We start from the raw sequence: 13,039 nt of genomic DNA on the forward strand, positions 1-13,039 counted from the left end.
GGAATCAGCCAAACGGCACCTCTACAGTGCAGTACAGTACAGTACAGTACAGCCTCAGTCTGGCACGGCTTGAGGGGTGACCCAGGAACGCTTGCCCATCACATTGTTTTGGCCAAAGGTGCGCAATCCAGTTCCGACAATGCCCCTCTTCAAACCCCCCTAGAACCCCCTATCTCTGCTCCAACCAAACACACCTGTTTCAAAGCAGCTGTGTCCAACTACATCAAAGTTCCACTGACGAGCCTTGACACCAGGAATGCAGAGATGGTAAGTGACATGCAGAAAGCAGGCTTGACAACCCTTAGGTCCGTAAACCATCAACTGAGCTCAGTTATGACATGTGCTTGCACCTGACTACAATCATGTTCAGGCTATTGAAAGATATGTTCATCTCAACTCATGTAAGAAGTCTTATAACTGTTAAGTTAAAGTCCCACTGCAGCTCAATCTCATGGGTTTCATCAGGTCCCTTTCCACAGGTGTATTAATCAAGCACCATGCAGTCTGCACTCATTATCTGGGTGCTTGATTTTATACACCTGTAGAAAGGGACCTGATGAAATCCATGAATAGCATTTTACAACTGTATTTTTATTATTTGTATGTTTTCTTTTTTTTTTCTGTCTGTGTATAAGCTACAACTGCCTTCATTTCTGAATTTCCTTTGAGATCAATGATGAGATCTATCCATCTAACTACACTGTGCTAATGGGCAGCTGGGGTAGAACTTGAGGGGTGCCCAGCCTGGTGGGGTCACGGGGTCACGGGGTCATGATGAAAGAGAGGCTCCGCGCGGGCTCCTCCGTTAACGCACCTGCGGAGTCGTAGCCGCGGTACTCCAGTCGCTGCAGCCCCTTGAGGAGGATCTCCAGGATCTCGCGCCGCGTGCGGGGAACATGGTAGTTCAGGTAGGCAAAGATTCCTGAAACACACACACACACACACACACACACATCACTAACATTAATAAAAAAACATAATATATATATATATTTTTATATAATGATAAATTAATTATAAAAATATATATTTTTTAAATATTAGAATAAATTAATGATAAAAAAAGAATATTGTGATATAGTTTATATAAAAACCAACATATGACTTCCCCTTGTGAATCTTGCAGTAAAGCAAACATTACAAATGTACTAAAGATAATAAGACTCATTACAAGAAGCCCTCTAAGTTTACTTTGGCTGTTTGAGCACAAGGTTATGTCAAGGAATGCAGGTGCTGAATACCAGGTGTGTCTTACAGCTGTTATGCCTTCAGCAAGATCTTTTCAATGACAGAAATGGCATGACCATTTTTTTTTTTTTTTTTTTTTAAAGATGACTCAAAGAACAACCAGAGGAAAAATAATCTTGAGGTCAGCAAAAACGGGCCATTCTGCTTCCCACACACTATTTTTTGGGTCCCCATTTCCACTACTGAAACATCCACCATCATTCAATTAGTCAAAGGGGTGTCTGCCCACACAGGAGAGAATGAGTAATATGAACAACACACATTCATTTTCCAAAAACAGACTAAAACAGAGACCGGTATCTCCTCTTGATGAATAGTAGAAAGAACCATCACCATGTGACTCTGTAAAGGGTCAATCTGTTTTTTTTGGGGGTTTTTTTCCCGTAAACTGTTCTATCTCTGAAACAAAACCTGACAGCTGACATGATAGCATATCAGGTTCCAGACTCACAGCTTTCAAGGGAGACGCCTCAGCTCAGATTGTGACGCAGGCAGTCTGTCTGTGCCCTACCCCACATCTCACTCAAAGACATGTCTCACATCTCTGTAAGAGGGTAGTGGAACTGGCATATCAAAACACGTACACATGATGCACTCACTCATTCACTCTCTCGTCCTCACACGCATTCAAACAGGCAACAAACCAGGAGTTTGATGTTTATGCCTAGAGCTGAGAGACCTGAATAACTTCTTTATGCTATGCAAAGACAGACAGAGAGAGTTTGTGTACAGTGTGTGTGTGTGTGTGGTGGAGTTAGATACCTTACCATTCCTGACCAGGCAGTCTGACTACACCTGAGACAATTGTGGTTTTACAGTATTCATGGCTTTCATCAGGTCCCTTTCCACAGGAGGGTTAAGCAATCACCATGCAGTCTGCATTCATAATCTAGGTGCTTGATTTTACACACCTGTGGAAAGGGACCTGATGAAACCCATGAATACCAAGCCACATCTGAAAGTTGTAGTTGTAGCACTTTCAGACCGGTTGTGACTATCAAAACACAGATAAGAGAGGAAGTGAGGAAACTCTGCTCCCATTACTGCATTTACTTGGAAATGATGACGAGGCAGCATACGTGTGTGAGCGTATCTCTGACTGTGAAAATGCATGCATGCATGTAGGCCTGTGTGAGTGTTGGTCTATTTCCAGTTTCATAACTAGCCTACAATATCCGTGAAAGAAACTCGTCAGTGGGACATCTGGACCACTCCCACAAGGAGGCTGAATGTGCTGTTTAGAGACCACAGACTCAGTTCCTGTGACAGCAACAACTACCCAACCCAACATCTTCTTCAGAGCCTTATTAATACCATAAGCCTATTAAGAAGTAATAGACAAGGGTGGGTTGTTTACGACCATCAATACCATACAAGAACTGTGGTCTTGCAATAAGGTCTACTACTTGCACACAAAAAAACCCTAAGAGAAGGTGAACATGATGAGTGGTGCTCCTTGCTGGTGCAACAGAGACCTCTTTCAGAGCAGCTGGGCACAGGGAGCCTGGGAAGAGTTGGCGGTTGGGGAGTGGGGAGTGGAGAGGTGGGGAGGGAGGGGGTGGGCTGCTACATGCGAATCCAAGCGATGTGGGTGTGAACATTAAAAACAAGGGTCAGCTTTGTTGGAGAAGATGGCTTGAACATTATTAAGAGAAGGGGGGAAGGTGGGCCCATCACTGGTCTAAGTAAACATAGACCTGAATTAGCCAGCCAAGGAAGAGAAAACTGATAACACGTTTTCTGGCTTCCATCTCTGAGTGTCAATGAGAAAGGGCAGCATTGCAGGTTATCAGGCAACTTCTTGTAGACTATCAGAGTCAGTTTTGACTAAACTAGGATAGAGATAAGATAGTTATTGGTGGTCTGCATCCTAACAGTTGCCATGGCTGACTGATGTATCTGCCGAAAGGAAACTGAAGCGAGGATAATTAATCTTGAGCCTGGGTCAGCCATGGCACATTTCAAAGACGATTAGTAGAATTATGAAATCCAAAACATCGACCGGTTAGGTTCAGCGTGTATTTTTAACAAGCCAGTTCACTGTTACACTTCACACACTTGTCCACATACACTTGTCCACGGGCGGCAAAGCGTAGCCTAATTGTAAACGTTACATACCGTATTTTTTCCCCAATTACATGGCAAACAAATTATAAGCATGACGCTAGTACGCCCTGTCTTAGTGGTCATCATCACTTGGAAACGTGTACAAGGGACAACTTCCCACAGTTGATGCATTTATACACGCAGCATTTCACGACAGATGAGGAGCAAGCGATGGATGGCGGATGAAGCAGAAGTCAGTATGATAGGCCTATATCTATCGTTAGCACAACGAAGCACATTTAAACTACGGTTAACACTTTAACAGATATGTCCTAATATCCCCATGCCATGGGCATAACTAGTTAGTGCAAGAAATGCCTGTGCGATATTGCTAACTAGCCAGGAGGCGACCTAGCTTAGCGGGCTTGTTGTATGAGTGCCACTGTTATGAGGAGAGGGTAGTAACGTCAACATTGTTCACATTTGCTAGCTACTCCATTTACAATCAAAATCTATGAGTTCGGAAAACAAACTGGATGGCTGAATGGTTTATACCCAGGAGATGTGCTTTGAATGAGTTGAACATAATGACAAAGGTTCACTTCTGTATACCAATGGCTCTATGCTACTTAGCTCAGCAGTCAGCACAAGCCAATATGACAGAGATCCCCGTTAAATAGATGAACTAGCTAACAAGCTATCCAATACCAGTAACGTTTACCGTGGAAAACGTATTTTCCAAACGTTGCCTCTCCTGTCTGTTAACTTGTTCTAAACGGTGTCTTGAATGACATCCCAGCGACATATTTGTAACAAATGTGATTTGAAGGTAAGCCGTTACTTACCACACATGTCTTCAGGTCTGCTTCCAGCAACTTAGCCACACTGATATCGTAGTTCCTCCTCGAAAAGACTGTCACAGGCGGCGACCCGCCCCCCTTCGAATTCTGTAAAATAGGAGCCAAGTCCCACCTCCTACTTATTTTACGATTGGCTCTGCGGTTGCCATTCTTTAGCCCTACCTGCACACGAAGATAGCTCAGACGTGGCAGCAGGATGCATGTCCGCAGTCGTCTATTTGTGAGCCTACGTGCCCACTACCTGTGACAAGTTTCCCATGCAATGAATGACTCATATGTCAAGGGGGTGAATTATTTTGACATGATCAGGGGGATGATGATTTCACTTTTTTTGGCTGTGAAAACGACATGTAGCCTACGATTATTTACACATTGCAAATTCTACTAGATTTAAAGTAGGCTATTGTGTGCATTGTGTAGGCCCCCTCATGCTTTTGGAATTGTGTATCATGTTTTGGCTACATCCACTGGCTGTAACAGTTAAAACCTCTGGCTTTCTCCTTCCTGGATGAGGTAAATGCCTAGTAAAATGTGCTAAATACCCAACCCGTGTCTAATAAGTACACTTCTCACTACTCACTGTACATCGAGATATCCTGCATTTGTACACCAGAGGACGCTGTGGCTTTATATTCATTAATATTCATTACTGTACACTGGTTGCAGTTAAGGCAAAGTCCTGTTTTAGGTAGCCTATGTCAAACAAGTATGAAGTGTGAAAATCAAGCTCTTAAATTTTTTTTTTTTTAAAATAACTCTCACTAAATCACTCGTTTAAATAAAGCAAACACATCATACATGAAGACATCTTTATTCAGTTCATTATGGAGCGAATTTTCTTTTTTTCACAGAGGATAAGTCACAAACTTGCGGCATCAAGACGTGTACAAAACCACTAGTCTGTGGGATTTTAAAACTGGTCCAGCGTTCAGAAAGTTTAAAGTGACAGCAGCCAGCGCTACCATACAGAAAGCTTTGCTGGCTGTAAATACGTCAAAACTCTTGTGTGCAAAATAAGTAAAAAATAATAATTAAAATAAAAAATCATCCATCAGAGGAGATAAAGGGATTCATAGATTATCACCAACACCAACCTTTGCCCTCTCTTAGGTTCAATTTTAGCACTGCTTGGATTCGATTCAAGTCAAACTTACAAACAATCAAACAAACAAACAAAAACAAACAAAAACAACTTAAAGACAGTAGTCCTGTTTGGCACAAGTCCGGTGATTACACACCTGGGAGTTAAAGACCACATTTCCAATGGGCAGCACGTCAAATCATGCACAGTTCTGTTGAAACTAAGAGGTACATTTTACATGAACACGTAGCAGAAACCTGGACTTATCCAAAGACCAATCAGAACTTTGCAGAATACCAGCATAAAATCACCTGCTATCAGCTATGTTTCTTTTTCACTTGAAAGGTACTTAAAACCAGTTATATTGTAAACAGTTGAATAGGCTTAGTATCTAAAATTCTTGCTGAGTTCTTGTGACTTAATAAATACACACTCTTGGGATACGGCACGCACAGCTATTTTTCTTTCAGGGAAACAAATGTAGAGCTGAGAGAAAGCTGTTTGTGAAAAGTGATGTAGATAATTGTGGACATTTTCCTAACGTAAAAACAATGTATGAAATGCTGTTTGGTACGTGAAGATGTAATGGCGCATGTTATTGTGACTGTACTATAGTAACCACAGGCAGTAGCTTGGCACTTGTATTGCTTCGGAAGGGTAACTGTGGCACTGAAAGACTTGCTGATGCCACAGAGAATACTGTACATCTGGACAAAGGAGAATGTGAACAGAACACCATCCAAGAAAATCCTATTCTATATTAGCAAATAGTTGAAAAGGACGTCAGAAAATGAGCAAATGCTTAAAATTAAGCACATAAAAAGGAAGAGAACAGAAAAAAACAAAGAACAACAATGTGCCCCTGAACCTTCTGTGCAGACGTGCTTTCATTACATACGCAAATGCCTAGTTTAGTGGTTTTCAAATGTCATTTCAACTTTTTTCACCCCCAGTAAGGAGGAAATTGGCATTCAAATATCTCACAGCACTTCTGTCAAAAACCATGGTAGGTACAGTGTCTGGGGGAAAAGAAACCTCAATGCAGGTAATACTCCATCAGATAGTCTCTCCATACACAGTGAAGGGCACAGTTCAGCAAAATCATGTCATCTGTGCAACCTCTTAAAACCACTCTTGTTACATTCATTTGGCAGAGGCAACCTCAGACAAACATTTGAAACACACACACACACACACACACACTCAAATCCCTCTGGCTTCAAAAGCCCCCTGAGTCAAACCTAATTCTTTCTCTGGTCAAAAGGCATTCCCCTGACAGTGGCATGAGAATATGTGCAAAACACTCCATGCATATACCTCTCTTTCATATTCCTGAACATGCCATGTCATATAAGGCATCCTAATTATACCTAATATAACTTAAAATATCTACACACACTGATCAAATTTATTTTCAAAGGCAAAATGATCAAACTTCAGAATGCTAAATTCTTGGTCATTGATTAATGACTCAGCTCATGGCTTTTAAAATTACTCCCATCATCCTAGCCTTAATAAATTACCTGGACACAACACCTACTATGCCAAAAATAATTACCTGGACACAACACCTACTATGCCAAAAATAATTACCTGGACACAACACTTAAGGAAAATTTATGACGGAACTAGAATACTATAAATCTTTCATTGCACAGTGCTTAATTGTAACATTAGTGCAACAATATTGGAGTTCTGTCCACTTTATCGTGAGCTTCTGATGGATGATGCCATAACGATAGCAAAGTACTGGTCAGCTTTGCTGGACTTACAGAATTGGTCGTATAAACCACTCCTATGGCTGGCGGGGCTCGTTTCTGTCATCAGGAGAAAACCATTCAAATCTGAAAGACAGAAATGTTGACTTGCATGAAAAAAACATTGCAACAGCAAGGTAAAACATAAATAACATGCTGCTCTAGAGTGGCCCAAATATACAACACATTGGATACCTTTTAAAGATAGTGCAGAACTTATTTTTCCCATTTTTTTTTACCTAATACGCCTTCAATATTTTCATCAACGTTAAGCCGTTTAAATAAGGGAAAATTGTGTTGTTGGGTAATTTTCTAAGGAATGCAATATGTGGAGTAGCAAGCAGGAGCATGACAATGTATGTGGAAGTAGCTCAATGTACAGTATGGGCATTCAGTGAAGAAAATGTCAATGCAGTATCATAGAATATTAAAGAGGGTTAATACATGATTCTTTCTCTAATCTAATGTAAGAGTCCCCTTGAGTACAAAAAATAAGAGCAAACCTACATTCAATGGGCAGAGTACTTACTTGTTGTTCAAGCTTCTGATATTTGCCACTCTTGGGTCTCCGTGTGGAGCTTGATCTCCTTCCCTCTACTACAAATGCAATAATCTGTGGGGAGGGAAAGCAGGTGATAGAAGAGATTCATGACAACAATATAGAAAAAAGGCATGTTGTAACAAAGGTAGACTTTCACTGTTGTGTGACAGAGATATTAACAGTGTGCGAACAGAATTGTGTTTAAAAGTTGTGAACCTTTCGTTTGTTGTGGTATCCAATGTAGAGTAATGCCACCAGTGTTGCCGTAGAGACAAGGTAAGCAAAGAAATGGCTGCTTTCTGCATCATCTACATGTTTCCCTGAGCTGTTGGAGTCGATAGAGAGTATCTCATCTTCACTCTTTCCTGCTTCTCCATTTCCTTCAGAACCAGTCTTTCCTACTTCTTCATTTCCTGCAGAACCACTCTTTCCTGCTTCTCCATTTCCTGTGGAACCAGTCTTCCCCGCTTCTCCAGTCCTTCCCGCTTCTCCATTTCCTTCAGAACCAGTCTTTCCTGCTTCGTCATTTCCTGTGGAACCAGTCTTTCCCGCTTCTCCATTTCCTGTGGAACCAGTCTTCCCCGCTTCTCCAGTCTTTCCCGCTTCTCCATTTCCTTCAGAACCAGTCTTTCCTGCTTCGTCATTTCCTGTGGAACCAGTCTTTCCCGCTTCTCCATTTCCTGTGGAACCAGTCTTTCCCGCTTCTCCATTTCCTGTGGAACCAGTCTTTCCCGCTTCTTCCGTCTTTCCTGCTTCTCCATTTTCTTCAGAACCAGTCTTTCCTGCTTCTTCATTTCCTGTGGAACCAGTCTTTCCTGCTTCTACATTTCCTGCGGAACCAGTCTTTCCTGCTTCTTCATTTCCTATGGAACCAGTCTTTCCCGCTTCTCCATTTCCTGTGGAACCAGTCTTTCCCGCTTCTCCATTTCCTGCGGAACCAGTCTTTCCTGCTTCTACAATTCCTGTGGAACCACTCTTTCCTGCTTCTCCATTTCCTTCAGAACCAGTCTTTCCCGCTTCTACATTTCCTGTGGAACCAGTCTTTCCTGCTTCTTCATTTCCTTCAGAACCAGTCTTTCCCGCTTCTCCATTTCCTGTGGAACCAGTCTTTCCTGCTTCTTCATTTCCTGTGGAACCAGTCTTTCCCGCTTCTCCATTTCCTGTGGAACCAGTCTTTCCTGCTTCTACATTTCCTGTGGAACCACTCTTTCCCGCTTCTCCATTTCCTGTGGAACCAGTCTTTCCTGCTTCGTCATTTCCTGTGGAACCACTCTTTCCTGCTTCTCCATTTCCTGCTGCACCATTGGCCGCTGCTCCTCCATTTCCTGGTGAATCATTCTTTGCTGCTTGACTATTTGCTGTTGAGACACCCTTCCCTGCATCTTCACTTGTAGCATGGTCTTCCTTTCCAGTGGCCGCATCTTCCTTTGCAAGGGAGTTTACTTTTTCTGGTTTATTACCGCTATCTGTACCGCTGTCTGCTGTGGATTGTTGTGGGGTATTTGCTGCGCCTTTTTTGTTAGGGTCTGCAGGGTCAGGTTCAAGCTTTTTACTTGATCCATCAGCCCCTGGGACAGGTTCACCTCCTGGAAAAGAGTGTCATAAGGTATTGAGGCAATATCTATGCTGCTGGCTCATACCACACAAGCACTGGCCCTGGCCTGAAAGTAACACAAACGTCTAGATGACACAAAGATCTAGAAGTGACCTGTAAAGCATAAGGATCTCATGAGACAATATCTCAAATGTTATTTACGATTAACTATTCACCTGCGGTGCATGTTGCGGTTTAGAGCCAGTTGTGCATTGCTGAATTTTAGGGTGTTTTTTGGAGTCAATTCGGCCTCTTTTTTTTCGTCAAAGTTCACAAGCCGATAGCACAAGAACCAGCGGCGTCGTTAGACCTGGGCATTCGGGGCTATAGCCCCGGATGTATTGGGAATAGCCCCGGATCTCCGTGCCTTAAAATGTAATTATGAAAATCGCCCCAGAGGTTTTTATGATATTCCAAACGAATGCCACGGCTAGCAGCCACCAGAGCCGTAACTAAATGGCTCTGGCAGCCACAACTTTGTTACTAGCGTTGACCTGGCGCTATGGAGTCCGAATCATTTGTTGCAACTTTAGAACAAGGTGACCGGCCACCCAGCGTCCTCTAGTTTTGTTTGTAAACGGGAAATACGTGTAGCCTATTGAAGTCAATAAATTACATATAGGGAACTTCAAAAAAGGAATAGATATGCTCTTCTACAAACAACTGGTGCATCCACGGCAGGGGACAAGTTGATCAAAAAGAGAAAAATACCGGAGCAGCACAGTTTATAAGGCTTAATGTTTTTTTTTGTTTGTTTATTGTAATAAATAATTTGAACACATAGCAACGCGCCTGACAAGAACTAAACCATTTAGGAGGCTCAAACTTTACATGTTGATATAAATAAGAATAGTATGTAGCAAAATCGTCACGTTTGGTTTGGATGATCCTGCAGGGTCATAGCGGTCCGGTCCCTCAAAGTTGATCAAAAATGTTATTGGAGTTTTTGGCTGGGCTCTGTTTAGGCCTTCAAAAGACATGTACTCAACATAGGCTCTTAATTTATTTTACTTATTGATATTAGTAGAAACAGTCACAAAAAGCAAGGAAGAGAAAATAAAGTCCTTCAGGGTATGAATAGTAGACCTCACAAGTCTGAAAAATCATTTTAAATCTCATTTTCAGAGCACCCAACCACCTTGTGGGAATGTACAAAGATTTTTTTTCTATTGAGAAATGTTTTGCATAGAGTAACCACAGGTGGCACAAAAATCACTGAAATTGCAGGGGTGGGGAAAAACATATTGATCTCAATGGTGCATTGAGTGCAACATAGGTGGTGCAACATACAGTACAGTAGGTACACCTGGTAATTTTTTCAGAATTATGAGACCTAAGTGCGTGGGCCCTGGTTGAATTGACGTGGAATGACCCAGTTCTTCCTTAAGCTTGGATCATCACCAGGGCTGTAATATGCCCATTTCACAGTGTCCAGGTGTCTGGCCTAGTTGATGTTAATGATGCCTTAATTGGCAGGGTAAAACATCTTCCTGTTTCTGTCTTTCCTGTAGACTGAGCTGTTCCTGAGGAAGTTAGTTTACACAGTGCAGTGGCCACATCTTGTGAAATGGGCTAATTTCACCGTGGCCACGATGGCCATGCTCCTTGCGTTGACCGTGATGCCCCTTTAAAAGTTGGCTCTGTGACCTTGTTGCCCTGCATGACTACTTCTCCCTTCTTTCCATATTCTGCTTTGTGTCCGACTCATGCAGCGATTTTAATTTGCAGCCTATGGCCTGTCAAACTACATTGAGCACATTTTTGTACATCCGACCCTTTCTGTACATATTAGATACTTGATACACTTGGCACTGCTCTTATTGTATTGCATTTATTGTATGTATGTATTGTACTTGTCTCTTTTATATAACTTGGCATCAGTGTGGACAGCAATGAAAGCATGTATTAACTGTATATGACAAACACTTTGAACTTGATAACAGACCAAATACAAAATAAATGATAAGTATGGCTATATATCTGTATAAATATGCAGATATGTAGGCCCTAGATATCTGTAAATAACAAAATCAGATGATTTACAATTCTATGTAGGCTAATATGTCATTTTATGCTTCTGTAATGTTTCAGTGATAAGCTTACATGTCTACTGCTGTGAATAGGCTAAATTCAACTTTGATATGTGACCTAATTGTTATGTGTGTCATAATTGTTATGTGGCCCACTGTAGGCTATTGTTAACTTTTGGCCTTTGAGCCTTGTGGCCTTTTGCTCCCCGACAAATATGCCTAACCGAAGGCCAAGTGTATAAAATTCCAGGCCTGGTCATCACACTAGCTTTACAAAAACACTACTGAACAAAACTACAGTACAGATGAATCAGGCTGAAAATGAAAGACTCTGAGCAGGCCTATACCACCAACCTGCAGCCGGTTGTGCTCACATAGCCTACTATGAAGCATGAGATGAAATAAAGAAAATCATTGGCATAGCCTACAAGTTTGCTTCATTCCTCTACACATCCTTTTAATTATTAGGCCAACTGATTATTCAGTCTGTTATAAAAGCATTAAGCTACATTAAGCTCTCCTCATTTCATCCTCCACTAAGTGCATCATAGGCCATTTTTCATGTTTGCATCATGTAGCTTACAGCCTCCCATGTTAGGTCCTCGTATGTAGCCTACTCTTTCCACCGTGGCTCTCAAGGTTCAATATTCGTAGATAAGAAATCAACTTGTTGGGGACTGAGATTTCCCGTTTCTCCATTCAGCAATCATTAGCTAATGCATTGGCTGTAACCTTACACGTTGAGGGAATAAAGGTTTTTTGTTATCAATGATGTGCTCATTCAAATGGTGACACTACCATAAATGCATGGGTTGAGCGACGTTAAGAATAACGTTGACTTACTGTACAGGTAACTTTATACCTGTCCTTTCCCCAAGTTATTTGAAATCATAATTCAGTTCGCCATATGCGTAACACGTCAGTGTATGCACCTGTGGGCACCTTCCCGTTTACACATTAGCTAATGTTACTGGGTTTCTTAAAGACATTGCTGCCTGGCTAGTGGCCATTTCAACATCAGTCCAAATAGTATTATATACTGATAACGCGCTTTCGATTTTCTGAAACAGAACTTTCTCCTGCGCCACCTTTTAGCGCATGAAAGCCAAGAAAGTGACGCTTAGTTCATACCACGTTAGCTAAAGCTAACGTCAACTTAGCTGAGCACAGAAAATCTGAAAAGCCGAAAGGCTATTTTGTGTAGCTTTCATGAGAGATAAAAAGAAATCTGCCTTACCCAGACAAACAACTAAGTAAAAAATCACAAAAATCTGTATCCCAAGACGCATTCTTCTTCCTTCATGAATGCACCAAATGTGGAGACCTCGGGGAGCTTGCTACTTTCAGCAGCTGCGACTCTTCCTGATAGCAAACATTTCCAGTAAATGAATGACACTTCCGCGGTACCAAAGACGTGTTCGGCAGAGTCAAGATAAACAAGGCGGGAGTTCACATCGCTGTGTCTCCTAGCATTATCCTTGCAGAACCTCTTTTATCCGTCAAAATTACCCAACTGTGGAAATGTTTAGTGCTGTCTTCATTTTGTCATACAGGAGTAGGCCTATGTTCATACAAATGATATGACTGTGTAGCGTTGAATAGAGACATGCCACAGCTATTTTGGCTTCTAAGAAAGATTATGGCCTATACATTTTAATGTGGGCTAATGTAACCTACTATTCATCAACGCCTGGCATAGACACTGCCTTGCCTAACAAGCCATTTTATTGTGTAGGGATGCTACTGGCCATTCTCCGCGGTGACAATAAATTCAGGTTCATGAATCGTGATAGACCTCTGAACAAAAGCATCTTTGCCCATCCGGTATCTTGAGATTTTTACTATGGATTTGAAATGATCACAACTGTTAAACTCTCGCGGG

The 13,039-nt window shown here is 41.8% G+C and overlaps 2 protein-coding genes across 3 annotated transcripts in view; both read right to left on the minus strand.

The window, feature by feature from the left end:
* LOC134088587 (glutamine--fructose-6-phosphate aminotransferase [isomerizing] 1) overlaps positions 1–4,201 on the minus strand; it is a 38,282-nt gene extending 34,081 nt beyond the window's left edge. Inside the window, exons 1-2 of the mRNA XM_062542625.1 lie at positions 4,140–4,201; positions 815–922 (exon numbers count right to left, since the gene is read on the minus strand). Of these exons, the coding sequence (XP_062398609.1) occupies positions 815–922; positions 4,140–4,146 (115 nt within the window). The 5' untranslated portion in view covers positions 4,147–4,201. The remainder of the gene's footprint in view (positions 1–814; positions 923–4,139) is intronic.
* Positions 4,202–4,949: 748 nt separating this feature from the next.
* On the minus strand, positions 4,950–12,531 carry LOC134088589 (uncharacterized PE-PGRS family protein PE_PGRS24-like). Of its 2 annotated transcripts, XR_009939979.1 has the most exons (5): positions 12,395–12,531; positions 7,750–9,119; positions 7,522–7,605; positions 6,794–7,079; positions 4,950–6,758 (listed from the first exon to the last, which is right to left on the minus strand). XR_009939979.1 is itself a non-coding variant. In XM_062542628.1 (4 exons), the coding sequence occupies exons 1-4, from the start codon at positions 12,444–12,446 to the stop codon at positions 7,074–7,076; spliced, it is 1,512 nt and encodes a 503-aa protein (XP_062398612.1). In that variant the 5' UTR covers positions 12,447–12,531; the 3' UTR covers positions 4,950–7,073. The 2 variants fall into 2 exon arrangements, 1 of the variants encoding a protein (XP_062398612.1); XM_062542628.1 differs by having other exon boundaries at positions 4,950–7,079.
* Between the last annotated feature and the right edge of the window lie 508 nt (positions 12,532–13,039).

Source organism: Sardina pilchardus, chromosome 8 (assembly GCF_963854185.1).
Source record: "Sardina pilchardus chromosome 8, fSarPil1.1, whole genome shotgun sequence".
NCBI lineage: Eukaryota > Metazoa > Chordata > Actinopteri > Clupeiformes > Clupeidae > Sardina > Sardina pilchardus.

What these genes read in the sequence shown, in the direction of transcription:
- LOC134088589 (XM_062542628.1), bottom strand. Translation starts at nt 12,446, where the DNA reads ATGCGTCTTGGGATACAGATTTTTGTGATTTTTTACTTAGTTGTTTGT. An exon ending in TTACTTAGTTGTTTGTCTGG is followed by an intron (nt 9,120 to 12,394) that starts GTAAGGCAGATT and finishes ACTCTTTTCCAG; the next exon opens with GAGGTGAACCTGTCCCAGGG. An exon ending in GATACCACAACAAACGAAAG is followed by an intron (nt 7,606 to 7,749) that starts GTTCACAACTTT and finishes CCCTCCCCACAG; the next exon opens with ATTATTGCATTTGTAGTAGA.